The following is a 13,584-nucleotide window of genomic DNA, read 5'->3' on the forward strand; positions in this document are numbered from 1 at the left end:
GCTAAGAAAGAAAAAGCATGAAAGCATGTAACATTTTAAAGATATAACTCCCCAAAACTCCAGGGCTCAATCAAAACCCTGGCATATACAGCAGCTTGAATAAATGAGAGACATACTTGAGCTCATGGATGCAGGGTACCTGTAGATCTCAGGGGGAGAAGCCTGCCTCAAACATTTAGCATCAGCTGAAGAAGCAGAATTCCTCTCTCTATAAGCTGACATATCTGCAGGTAACCACCTGCTCTGGAATTTATTTCACTGTGCCCTCAGCTAAAGCTATTGAATTTATCCCTTGGATACTCCCTAATGTCACTGAGATTCATGTAAACCTGGTAAGGATGCAGGAAACTCTGTGAGCAGCTGAAATCTCACAGCTAAGGAAGGCTTCAGCCTGTGCCTTCACAGCAGCCATCAGTGGCAGGGCAAGTATGACAAGAAGGTTGAGCAATGGCAACCACTGAGAAAAAACTACAGCCACACAGCACTCTATTACAAGCAGTTGCCTCCATTAAAGACACATTACTGGCTTTGTGATCTGACAGAAGGAGGTGTAGATCAATCTGCTTTTTTTACTAACAATTAAAGGTAGACAGAGAATAACCTGTCTCTGCTCTGAACCCAACTATTTAATCTGAGAACACTGCACTGGCAGCTATCACATGCAAGAAGCAAATTAAATTGGTTGCACTGCAGAATCAGGAAGGGCTTGATGTGCTTCAGTAGAGTATGATGTGCACAGGGGTTGGAGCCAACAGTCAGGATTCTGACAGTATTAACTGGCTGGGAATTAGCCATGAGAAAGTGCCATGTTATCTGAGGAATATATAGCAGATGCTTCTTCCAAAGGAGAGCTCACTGAAAAAACTGTAAAATTCTTACAAAAACGAACTGCAGAAGTAGGAGGAGCAATAACAATTACAAAAAGGATAGCAAGAGAATACCTGGAAAATGTGTAACTGTCACAAAAAAAGCTCACTGTGGCTGAAGGGACCAGCTTAGTGCTGCAGTTGTCTACTGGTAAAAAATCCCACACCAGTAAAAAACCTCCCACAAACAAAAACCCAAAAACCCAACAGATTTTTGCAGAGTATTTTGACTCCAATGAACCATGAGAAGTTAGGAGTCTAGAGAGAATTTAGGAACCCAAACATTCTGTTTCATTTGGCCATTAGTACACAGGAGTTCCCTATGTCATTCACTAGGACACAGCCTTTTCCTCAACCAGAAACAATCTCTGCTTTTGCCTTAAGCACAGAAGGAAGCTCAGGCAAACCCAACCCAGTCCCAGCTGCCCTCAGAGGCAGCAGGAACACCCCAAGTGTTCTCTTGCTGCCTTAAAGCACAACAGTTTCTGTAGGGAGTTGTAAATTACTCTGTGACACTAAACTGCGAGAAACATTTGGTACAGCTAATGCTGACACATGCAGCAAATACACTGCTCTGGCAGATTTAAAATACCCAGTACATACTCAGTTTCTCTAGGATCTCCTCATCTGTCATCTTGGATTTTTTCCGCTGCCGGTCTGTGTTTCTGTACAGGGTGTTTGTGTTTGAGTTTTCAGGCTGGGGAGTGGTGGCTTCTTTAGCTGGTGCTGGTGCAGCGGCAGGTTCAATAACAGAGCGTGTGTAGATCTGTGAGGAGAAATTATTTTGTGTCAGAAAAGTGGCTGGCAAAAATCCCCCTGAGATCATACTTCAAGTACAAACCCTTAGGAAGATCGTATCAGCCACATCCAGGACTCTAAAACTGGTTTTGCTGTCCACTTCTCAAACTGAACAAGCAAAAATGAAAGGTTCCAAGTTCATGGCCAGTTTCATGTTCAATTTTCATGGACTTGCTGATATAGTCCATGGAGAGGGGCAGGTGCCTCCAGAGGACAGTGTGTCCTATGTATCCTGCCAGGCTATGAACTGCATCTTTGGATTGCTATCACGGCTGACAGGGAGCCTGCACAGCTGGACAAAGTGGCTCATTTTCACACCTGTAGCATTAAAGGACATGATGGTACCTCTTACCTGATATAAGAAGAAAGCCATGGCCCTCACCAGAATCCCAGGAAAATGACATGAAAATGTGAAAGTTCAAACCCGATTTTCCCAGTGTCAGTGGCTGGAGTGAAGCTCTGTGTCATGACAGGACTTCCACCCAAGCACCTTCAGTCTGTCTGATCACAAAATTGCAGCTCTGCACTGCACCCAACACAGACCTAACCAAAGCTGGCACTTACTGATTTTGTGTGTTCAGGCCGTGGGGCGATAACAGGTGGAGGTTCATTGTCATCTTCCTCCTCTTCATCATCTTCATCCTCTTCTTCAGACACAGAGGGAGCCAGAGGAGGTTCTGATGCTGTTTTTGTGCTCTGTGGACAGACAGTGCTGTGAGTGACAGTCTCTATCCTGGCACTTTGAAGCTCTGATAGCTACCTCCACCCTCAGTCTTCCTAGACATCAGAGGCCAATCTAGGCATGCACATGTTCCTATAGGCCTAACTTCTAAGTTAAACTCAGCACAACACTTAAAGGTATAGGTGCATTGAACTCCACCAGTCCCACCTGCTGCTCAGAGGCAGGGGGTTATACCATGTCATCCCAAATTTGCTGGTGAAACAAAAAAATGAAAATCTGAAGTTTTTACCACCTGCTTTAAAGCTGGCTATAACAGGCCACTTGGAGAACTGACACAAATCAAAGGCACCATTCAACATATTCACATCTGACTGTCACTCTCTTTAAAATGCCATCCCCTTGGTCCAGTAGAAATACCAGTAAGGGAAACACAGAGTAAATAGGGGAGAGCTGAGTCTGTAATTTTGGAAAGCTGTCATGCTGACTGTCTCACTACTGCCTCTGTTTGCTAGACAAAACTACTACAGCATCTGTCAAGGTGTTCATATCCACTGGAAAAGCTACTGGGAAGGCTTCCTCTGCCCTGGTGAACACCACACTTCCTCTGAGAAGTGTGTTTTATTATAGATAAGGGAAATGGCATTGATTGCAATCTGAAGTGTGAATATTCAAAGATGATTTTCATTTCATTATACACAGTTGGCTGTGTGATCACAAACCTCACATGAAGCTGCTTAACACTTTAAAATAAAAGCCAAATCCCCATTCAGTCACTTGCTATTTAATTCACTAACAATAACCCTTATAAATTTGGTCAGTATTAATGTGTATGTCACTCCTACATCTCTGGGATTGCTATTGTAATCCAGCATTAATTAGAGAGGATGGTTGTTTAAAACTTTCCTTCAATGGTTCCAGTGAGTTACATATCAATTATAACCTTATTTACATTCAGTCATATATCCAGCTGTACTAAGGAGAAATCATGAAACTCGATAGAAATGGCATTCTAAATTTTTAAAACTAAATTAAAATGGGCTCATTGGGTGGTGTTGCATATTGTTGTGAATGATATACACCATGGCTAAACCAGCCAGCAATCTTCTGTCTGCTAAACAAGACTTTCACCTTTTCAAAAAGAACTCAAATGGAAAATCATAAATCAGCCAGGGAAAGCTCATGGCTTGCTCCACAGTTCTTAAACATTAAGAACATCAAAGGTTACTTTCTCACTCACCGAGGGATGGGCTTCTATGTATCCATGGGCGCTTTTATCTGCAATGAGCAAAGGAGAATGAACCAGATGCTGTTCAGAAAAAATCCCTGCCTGTTTTGGGGAATCCCACAGAACAAGCGAACCTAGAGATCACTTTTCTTTCACACCATCCGTTCAAAAACAACAGCAAGGAAGAGAACAGGACAAAAATCCAGACTGTGTCTATTTTTTGGCCTATTTGCCAGTAAATAAAGTAAATAGAAATTTGGTCAAGAAAACGCAAGTTGTTCTTTAACTGTCAATGCTTCTGTTCCATCCAAGAGCTAAAGCAGCTTTCTCTCCTTTTTTTCTCCCTTTCTTCCTGTGGTCTTTTTTTTTTTTTCCCAATTAATTGCATGCATTCATTCTCATTAGCTTGCTGACAACATTTCCACAGAAAAGCTTCCTCAAAACCTCCCTTAGCCATGGCAGCTCTATTCTGACAAAGCATGAGTACAGCTCCAGGGTTCAGGAGCACACTTGAACTGCTAGGACGTCTGAATTTCACCACAAAGGGAATTGCTATTTTAGCACACAGTAAGTATCAAATTAGTCAAATCCTTTAACTATGAAATTTGGGGAAAAAAAGATGCTTTCTCGTAATCCTGGAGATAAGTGCAGTTTTCAGAAAGACTTCTGAGAGGCTTCTACATTTTGGAAGTTGTCTCGGTTGAACCTTCAAACTGAGGAAATGATAGACTCCACTGCCACAGACCATCCTGTGGAGGAAATGGAACCCCAGCAGGTGACACTCCAAATGCTGTCTGCACCCTGCTGGCTACTGACACCCCCTTTTTCAGCTGAAGCTGTCGACAGGCACTCTACCAAACTAATGCCATCTTAATGGCATTCTTTTTACAAAATCATGGTTAGTTCTGAAAACCTGCAACAAAGCAAGGTCACCATTTTAATGACATTTGGGGGGGGGGGGAAGGAGAAATGGAATTAATTTCCAGACTATCCCACAATGAAGAATTGGTTCAGTTTGCCTCCTGACAACTTGAATGTTGAACTTTGCTCTGACTAATTTTGGAGCCTGACCTCCTCTGTTGGGAGACATCAACTTACCTCCTGATGTAAAGCTCATGTATTTCTGGTTGTTAACTGTTTCTTTTGAATCATAAAATTTGAGAACATCTAGAACAGCCTGTGGGTTCTTCTTCTGCTCCAGTTTTGTTATGTTGGAGGTCTGTAGTAGCCTGGCCCACTGCTCTGGAATGCCCTGTAGACGTCAAGTGGAAACAAAGTGGGTTTAGAGTATTTAAAATCTGCAGCCTCACAGTTCTTACTAAGATCCCATGCTTGCTGTAAGATTACTTGCAGAAATTTTGATTGACACCTTACAGTTAAAATTAGATGCAATCATTTCTTCCCTATCAAAAATCTAGCTAAAACCAGGACCCAACTTTATAAAAATAAAGTAATGACTGTGAAAGGAAAAAAAGGGGATGAAACTTCTCTGGAAATCAACTCTGCTCTTCCATGGAATAATGATTTAAGGCTTAAGCTTGTTTGCCTGGTGATTCAGGGCAGACATAACAAGACTATTCTCTACTGGTGCACAACACAGTGTTTTTTAGGAGCTTTACACTGGACTTTTCATGCTTAGGAATGCAAACACATTTTGCTGAAATGATCACTGCTGTCTGATTCAAAGATAAACCCCATCCTGATACAACTAATTTTCAGTATACCAGGGAACACTGCAGGGTAAAGAATCTGCCTTTCAGCTCTCAAAATCATGACACTGAGGTATACCACAGCTGCAAAGGATGCCTCTAGATTCTCTACTGCAAACATACAGAAACCAGGGATTCATAAAACAGGCTGAGAGTTCATCCAAAGCTTTGGATGAATTCTTGGACATCTTATGGATGAGGTGGAATTTGAAAATCGATCCAATCACTAAAAGCCCCAGCTCTACACTGAAATTCTATTGATGAGAACTTGTTTCAGTTATCCAGGATAATTCCAGCATGTCATTTCCCCTTTTACTGCACAGCTGACATTGACCAGCGAATTGTAGGGCTCACTGAAGGAAAAATGTGCCACCCCAATCTACTTCCATACAGCTTCTTGTCAGAAATTGTCCACAAAACAATGTGTGACATGGGCCTCCAAAGTTTAGGATTGATGAAAAAAAAGTGGGAAAAGCCAAGCAACAAATCTACTGCACACACATCAACCTGCTGCTGCAGTGCTATGACATCTCAAAGAAGCACTTGGGGCCTGTGACGCACCTCTGGGAGCTTCCCTGGGCACATCTGTGAGCCATAGAGATCTGGCTGTAATGGACGTAAATAAAGAAAGAAAAGAAAGTTAAAACAGGATGTGGGAAAACTTAGAAGGTGGCAGGAGGAGGAGGAAACCAGTGGGCCAGAATGGGCAAGTCCCATCTCAAATCAAATGGGAGTTAGGAAGTGGATACCAAATAGATCAAGTGGTAGACAGGCTACAGGAAGGCAGATTTAGGAAAACAGAAAAATCACAACTGTTCCAAAGTTTGGAAGCATCATTCCCCCTCCTTTCACTTTTAAACAGTTTTTCTCTCCTCATAAAAATACATTCCTGAGAATTAATGGCAATTGGCTAGAAAAATTACATGTGCTTTCCTCTGTCAATTTAAAACCAAAAAAAAGAAAAGAAAAAAAAAAAAAAAAGAGAAGGATCTGGGCTGTTGCTGTTTGACTAGTTTTGAAGCCAGATTACCATTTTTGAATGGCTCTATGAAAGTTTTTTCCAGGCTTGGGCATTCTCCAGCCCTGAGATCACCATTTGACCAGTGAAGAGAGCAGATGGTCAAAGTCAGATTGTGAAATCTGGGAGGCTGTGAATTGCCACAACACAAACAATCTGTGTGTGTCAGACTGAAAATCAGGACAATTGTAAAGAAATGCTTGATTAAATTAGGAACGTGCAACTTCTTTGGATCTACAGCCACAACTTTTCCCACTTACTAATGTCATAATCTAGAAGCTTTAAAAGTTTGGTGCATAACCACATTTTCTTCTAAGCTGGGGAAGAGGAAATGGTTTCAAACATGCATGCCTTACAAAAAACACGCCCCAAAGGCCTGCTAACCACACTGCCCTTCATTCAGAAAATGCAAATCCTTTTTCAAATAAAGGAACACAGAGCTCTAGCAACATGCTCCCACCCAACAGTTCCAACCAATTTTATTCTCTGCTTTAAAAGCCCTATTTCTTAGCAAATGTGATTGCTCCAAGCACAGTGAAATGGAGATGTAACATTTTTTCATGAGGGACAACACAAGTTGGTGCTGAAGCCTGGAAGCCAGAACTCAGGAGCCCATGCAACTGTGCATTAGGATGCATCTAACAGCAATCAGGGGATGCAGCTGGGGGCAAGGGTTTGGTGTCAGAAAATGGCCCAGTGCATTGCATATAACCAGGAGAGCAGGCACTACTGGCATGACAGCTGCAGAAATTCAAAACAAAAACCCCCGTACGTTTGCACATTGACTGGACGCTCCCATGGCACTTCCAAACTTTTGAAAGAGGCAGACAGTGTGACCACTAGACAGTGGGAATATCAGAACATGGAATGGGCTAGTGGCAGTCCCTTTGCAGGAGGTACTAACCACATGACTACCCAGCTGATACACAGGTTCTAACCAGGTTGGGACAAACCAAACATGCCTAATGTACTGTGTAATGTAATGCCTGCATCTGGGATTAGCTGGGACCAATGTCTAGTTCTTAATGGTGCAAAAATTCCCTTCCTTTGATTGATGTTGGACTCCACTGAGGACTACAGCATTAAGCTCTGTGCTAGCAAGCTGTGCATGGAAAGTCACCTGTACCTTTGGTTTGTTTTGAATTGGTTACAGCTTTCTCAGACTGCAGTACTGCACTTCCACACTTCAGGAACAAGTGTAATTGCAAACCAGCAGACATCTCATGTCCACTGTTTGGAAAGGGAAAAAGGTATTTAAAAAGAAACTGTGCTACAGCAACAAAGCTGGATCTATTTAGCCATGTAGAATTGACTTGCTTTGTGTTGGTGGCATCTGACAGTGAGAAAAACCAAAAGGTCTCTAATGCTAGTGACTGTTTTGAAACACCGATAGATAATAACAACATTCAAAATTATCCAAACCTTGATCCTGAAATGCAGATAGTGAGTGCTTGTGCTTAAAACTGAAGTTTGTTAAGCCTGATGTCTCTCCTTTCTGTTCCAGCTGGCAGGGACATGAACAAACCAGGACCCTGACCACCAGATTATGAGAGAAAATGAGTATGACCCATTGTGTTTGCCTGGAGTCAGAAGGAAAAAGTCTCAAACACAGGACTGGAATAAAGGTAGAAGGCTGAAAGGGAGAATGGATATAGATTAAGAACAGCTGAACATCCAGTGGGAAGAAAAAGGAAAGTGGGAAGGTGAAGACAGACAAGAAGTGATGCAAACACAAAAAGGAAAGAAACAAAAGCATAAAGTAACATAATATGATATGAAGATAAGGAGAATTGCACTGAAGATTAATCTGAACAATAAAGTGGCTACAGGGAAAGAAAGAGAGGAAAAAAAAGGAAAAATCAGGACAGACAGCAGGGAAAACACAATTTTAAAAGCTTTATGCAAATCTTCTGATCAAAAATGACCACATCTGGGCTTTTAAGATGCATTTAGTCAAGCCCTAGGGTTTGGCACAGGATAAAATTTGAAGTAAGATTTTATGACATCTATTTTAAAAATCCTAATTAACTAGTCCACTTATTTTAAATGTAGCTGTACTTCCTAATTACTAAGGATAATTCAATCTCACTACTCCTTTGAAGACATGCTGTAATTAAATGTGTCTTTTTTTCTTCTACTGTTATTCCTATTGTTGCAACTGCTACTGTAGGACACAAAGTTTCCAGCTTTCTGAAACATCTTTGTGAAACAAAAGTAGCAATCAAAGTAGAAAATTAAGAATAAATCACATTTAGGGTTCAAATTCTGAAAATTAGCCGTCCTTTGTCCAGGCAAATGATTTGTCCCATCCGATTTGGTGTATGCAGCCAGTCAGCACTAGCACAGTCCACAATGGTGATTGCTCAGTCTGACCACTCAGCTCATGGGGCACTACTGGCGGCAGCAGAGTTGCTGATGCTCCCTCTCACCTCCACAGCTTAACAAAAGGTAAGGTCACTGCCATCTCAGCTTCAAGGAACAATGGTTTCAGTACCCTACTAGTAATCAGAGAAAAAATGCTCTGAAGCCCCCTGCACACTTCAGAGAGCTTCCATCAGATTCGTTTTCCCCAACATTTTGTTGATATTCAAGAAGCAAAAGCTGACAGCTATTTTATTAATACATAAAGGCTAGAAACACTGATCACCTAGTATATAAACATATTTTGAAGGATAGTAAATTAAAATGAATAGACTTCCACAGCACTGCAGCTTTCTGAGTGTTTCCAAGGGTTACCTGCAGAGCAGCTGGACTTTGTACTTGAGACTGGTTGTCTACTGTGCATGGGGGTGGGGGGAGAGGCTTTTTATGCTTTCCCAAAGACACTGAATAACCAACCCTTGTAGCAGCTTGGGGGACTGGTAAAAGCATACACCTACATTCTTCCTAATTTTCATTTCCCACAGACACTCTGCTGACAATTCTTGGAGGAAAAAGAAAAAAAGAAAAAAGCAGCCTGAATCACAAGTTAAACACTCCAAATCCTAAACCCAACAAATAAAAGTCTCTTTCTTCACAGCCTGGCTGCTGTGATCTGATGTTTCTGGCATTAAGAGGTTATTTTACCATCAGGAAACTAGAAGTCCTGGTAAGCATGAAATACAGCAGTTACTTACTGTGAATTCTCCAGTGACGGCATCAAATCCCACATGAATGGTGTGTTCAAAGTCTGAAGGAAGAGAGATCTCAGGACGTTCCTTCTCTTTCTTCTTGTTGGCTGGAGGCAAAAATGTTAACAAGCACTTATTTTCTGAACAGCTTTTCATTTAAAACTTTTAACAATCAGGTGTGCTCAAAATAGTGCTTTAAAAGTGGAAAACAAATCAATTAACATCCATCCAACTTGAGAAACAGACCTAGTTAACACAATGCCAGCCTGTCAACCCCTGTTAGGGAAAGTCTACAAGGTCCTATTTTATTTTGGTTTTTTTTCAGCCAACGTGACTGCTGTCAAAGCAAGCTATTAATGCAGTAGTCTTCTTAGGCTATCTCTAAACCAGTATGATTTCTATTTTCAGTTCTTTTTTTCAATGAGTTTTCACACCTAGAAACTAACTCCTATTTGACTTTGTGGGTTCCTGCAGAAGTAAATCACACAGGACACACCATGTGTGTCTGCTCACCAACATGGTTTGAGTCCATTTCAAAATCAGCCTAATCAGAGGAGAGGCTTTTTTAGATAACCATTTTTTTCCTACAGGTTCTGTAATAACCAGCAGCTCATGTGGTGACTCCTCTTCCAACTAAAAGGCTGAAACAGCAACTCTGTTTCAGGAAAGACAGAATCTGCCCAGCAACAGAATCCCATAAATGTCTTTGGAAAAGCTTTGAGCTCTCAATTAACTAAGACATATGATCATAAAATGCAGGCTTTATTAGTATCTAGATTTTTTTTTTTTTTTAATCACTCCACCAGTATTCCCAGAGTGTGGAGTATCTTACTTAAGCAGGCAGACTTGAAATCAGTCAACCTGCATTTGCTTCTCATCTCCCTCCCTCTTTACAACGTTTTGAAAGTAACATTCTGGGTGGTCATCCATCTCCTGCACTTCTGACTACTGACAAATGTCACTTCAGCCCGGTTTTACTGACCCTGATAAAGAATGAGTGGAATAAAGGCGGAGGGAAGCTGTCTTCACTTTCCTGCAGTGTTTTAATATTATGTTTGCCAGCTCCATAGTTCATCTAGGGGTCTCACCCAAGGCTGGGCTCATTATGTATCAGCAGCTGTCCCAGTCCAAGTTTGTCTTTGCTCAGGCAGTAGCTCCACGAGGCCTCTATTTGCATATTTCTTATTCTACCTTTGCATATTTCTCTATTTGCATATTTCTTATTCTACAGCCTCCTTTAAGATAAAGATGCTCTGCTCTTTGTACTTACACTCTATTTGGAATGCTTCTAATCCTTTCTCTGTGTTGCTGCATTCAATCCTCATTAAATAATTGTCACCTTTTATCTGCGCTGCACACTATTACACATTGTTCACCAATGAAATATTTTCATTTAGCATTCAGTAAAGATGACAGCAATATATAAAATACAAATGCAAAGGCTTTCCCCTTCTTTTATCACTAAGATGATGTTGTTTAATTTTCAGGACACACGCCAGGTAGAAGATGTCATCTGTGTGTAAATAACAAAACTGGCTTCTTCTACCTCATCATTTGCAAGATATTGCAGGAAAAATTACATTTAAGGACTATCAAATTCAGTTCAAAACAGCAGTCAAATCTAGAAGTGAAATAAAGGATTATATAGAAATGTTCCACCGAAAGCAGCATTTGTCCATTCTAGGATTCTCCTGCTGGAGGACAAGTGACCCAGCTCATTCCCCAAGATCTGGTTCATTTGCTTCATGGACCTGTGATATAACACCTATGGTCCAAATGCTGATACACTATAAATGAATTACAGAATTAAACATCTTTTTACTACACCCTCATCTCTTCCCAGTGTAAAAACATTGATGTTTCTGTCTGGGCTCTGCAAATCATATAATTCCTATTTCACACAAGCTGGCAAAATTATATGAAAAGACATGACTTTTTTGAAGCACCTGACTTCACTGGATGCAAGATTTGATTTGATTTTCTTGTAAATGCCCTCCACAATATACTCCTGCTGCACAAAGTTAGCCATGAGGTATGGCCTCCACACCACCTCAGCACCTATGACAGGTTAAAACAGAACAAAGAAAGATTGTTCTGTTTTCCAGTCTGCATCACCATCACCACCAATATGTTAAAAGAGCAGTTGCTTGGGAGAAAAATGTGACTCAGCTAAGTAGCAGCTTTTCTCAGAGAAAGAGGAAGGGTTTGACCTCATGTTTATGCCTTCCTGTTGGCTCACCTCCTCTTCAACTCTGCTCTTTCCTCCATTCCCTCTTTCTTCCACTGCCTCTCACACTTGTCCTCCTGTCCTCCTTCCTAACCTGCTCCTCCTGTAGCCTTGTCCTCTTTTCTTGCTCCATTGATCTTTACTCTGCTGAGTTTTCCTCCTTCCCTCTTTTCTGGTTTTTCTGTACAGGAGGTGACCAGTTGCCTAAAGGCCAGACTCTGCTCCCCTCTGCAGCCAAGTCTAAAGCAGCTTCAATGGAAGTGGCATCATTCACCCAGGAACTCAACATGGATGGACACCTGAGCTGTGCAGGTCAGCCTCCTCCTGACTTCTTTAGGCTGAATGCTCTGCAGCGCCCTCATGGAGTCCCCAGTGCACACACAGTGAATTTATTTCACAGCATCACAGGGGGTTAATGAAAGAACAAGCCTGCATCACACAACTGGAAGAACCAAGCCATTTCTGCTGAGGTAACACTTCTGCTGAATGAAGCACTACTGCTGTGACTCCACTGTGGCTCCTAACACCATGATGATCTCTGAGGCAGGAAGACCAATTTCACAGCTCCAGCAGAACAAGTTCAGCTCCTTATTCCACACAGATTGCCTGCATGATACTGGAAACTGATTTCAGTTGTCTGCCTTGGCTTCCTGTCCTCAGGAACGGGGGTACCTTAGCCCAGAGACGAGAGTGAGAGGAGCTATACAAGGAACATGAGGAGGTCTGGTGCTGGGGGAAGGGGCAGGACACTACTGCCTAAATGGTTTATTTCAACTGCAGATCCACAGAAGGGCTCCACATTGCCATCACTGGCTTGCCAAAACTAGGTTTTAAAAACAAGTGCTCAAACTCTAACTGAAAATGCTGCACTCCAGGAGGGGAGGGACTGCAAAAGATTTCTGGTGCCCAGGCACAGCAGTCCTGACACACGCCACAGCCTTGGAGAGAACACACTGTACCGTATCTATCCTCACATCCCTCCTGTCTGGGAGCAAATGAAAGACAACAAAGCTCCTGCAGGTTCAAGCAGAAATACCCTGCCATGGTGTTTTCTTCACATTCTAGTGACTTGCACCAGTGATGAACTATGGATTTAACATAGTGATGCTGCAAAGCACTGTACTAGATGAGAGCAGACATATCAATCACCTTCTGTTTTATAAGCAGGACTCTCAAAAATGTGTCACGGAGTCTATGAAGCACACACAGGCCAGCTGATACCCTGAACCCACAAACCAACCCTGTAGTGAAACTACCTCAAGGGACTTGGCCAGTCAAGCTAAACTTCCTCCATTTATTATTTCACCCCACAAAATTAAGCTATAAATCTTACCTGACTTTTCCTCACGGTCACATTTAAAATCGTGACACTTGTATGTTCCCCAAGATTGCTCTGACTGGTAGTTAATTACATTTTTAATGTCACTGATCATTTCGAGGAGGAGTTCTGTCTGGGTCTCCCCTTCTCTGCATGCATTTTACACAGCATCTCCTCATTAAGAAATGCTTTCTTGGATAGGGATAATAGCATCCTGCTAGCACTCAGGAGAAGAAGTGATCCAAGTCTTTCCAGGAATTAAGCAAGCTGGGAGAAACCTTCATTTTGGCCTTTAAAAAGAATCAATCGAAAATTAATTTTGTTCCCTGAAGGGGACATTTGGGGGAACAACCTGCAGAGTGAACCAGCCAGGTCTGCCTAAGAAAAGGGCCCATCCAGTTACAGCCCTCACATCAGAAAAATCGTCAGGATTGTCCATGGCTGAGGGGAAGAATGGGACTGCCACTGTGCCTTCTACTGCCTATGAGGAGTTTTGAATGCCAGACTATCTCCAGCTGCTCCACACAACCTCATGAAGCCTCATGAATGGGGCAGCAGAGGTAAGCTGCAGCTCCAAGGGAATGACCACAGTTCCATAGTTCTGAGCTCTTCCTGGAGGGACACTGAAGAC

The 13,584-nt window shown here is 42.0% G+C and overlaps 1 protein-coding gene across 4 annotated transcripts in view; it reads right to left on the reverse strand.

Moving 5' to 3' along the window:
- PAK3 (p21 (RAC1) activated kinase 3) overlaps positions 1-13,584 on the reverse strand; it is a 71,684-nt gene that overhangs the window by 22,496 nt on the left and 35,604 nt on the right. For all 4 annotated transcript variants that reach the window (XR_009488322.1, XM_059859735.1, XM_059859736.1 and 1 more), the window contains 5 exons: positions 9,415-9,515; positions 4,670-4,823; positions 3,584-3,621; positions 2,229-2,360; positions 1,470-1,632 (listed from right to left, as the gene is read on the reverse strand). Coding sequence is in view for 3 of the 4 variants with exons in the window: in XM_059859735.1 (XP_059715718.1) it covers positions 1,470-1,632; positions 2,229-2,360; positions 3,584-3,621; positions 4,670-4,823; positions 9,415-9,515 (588 nt within the window). In the remaining variant the exon portion in view is untranslated. The remainder of the gene's footprint in view (positions 1-1,469; positions 1,633-2,228; positions 2,361-3,583; positions 3,622-4,669; positions 4,824-9,414; positions 9,516-13,584) is intronic.

This window comes from Haemorhous mexicanus, chromosome 14 (assembly GCF_027477595.1).
Source record: "Haemorhous mexicanus isolate bHaeMex1 chromosome 14, bHaeMex1.pri, whole genome shotgun sequence".
Lineage (NCBI taxonomy): Eukaryota > Metazoa > Chordata > Aves > Passeriformes > Fringillidae > Haemorhous > Haemorhous mexicanus.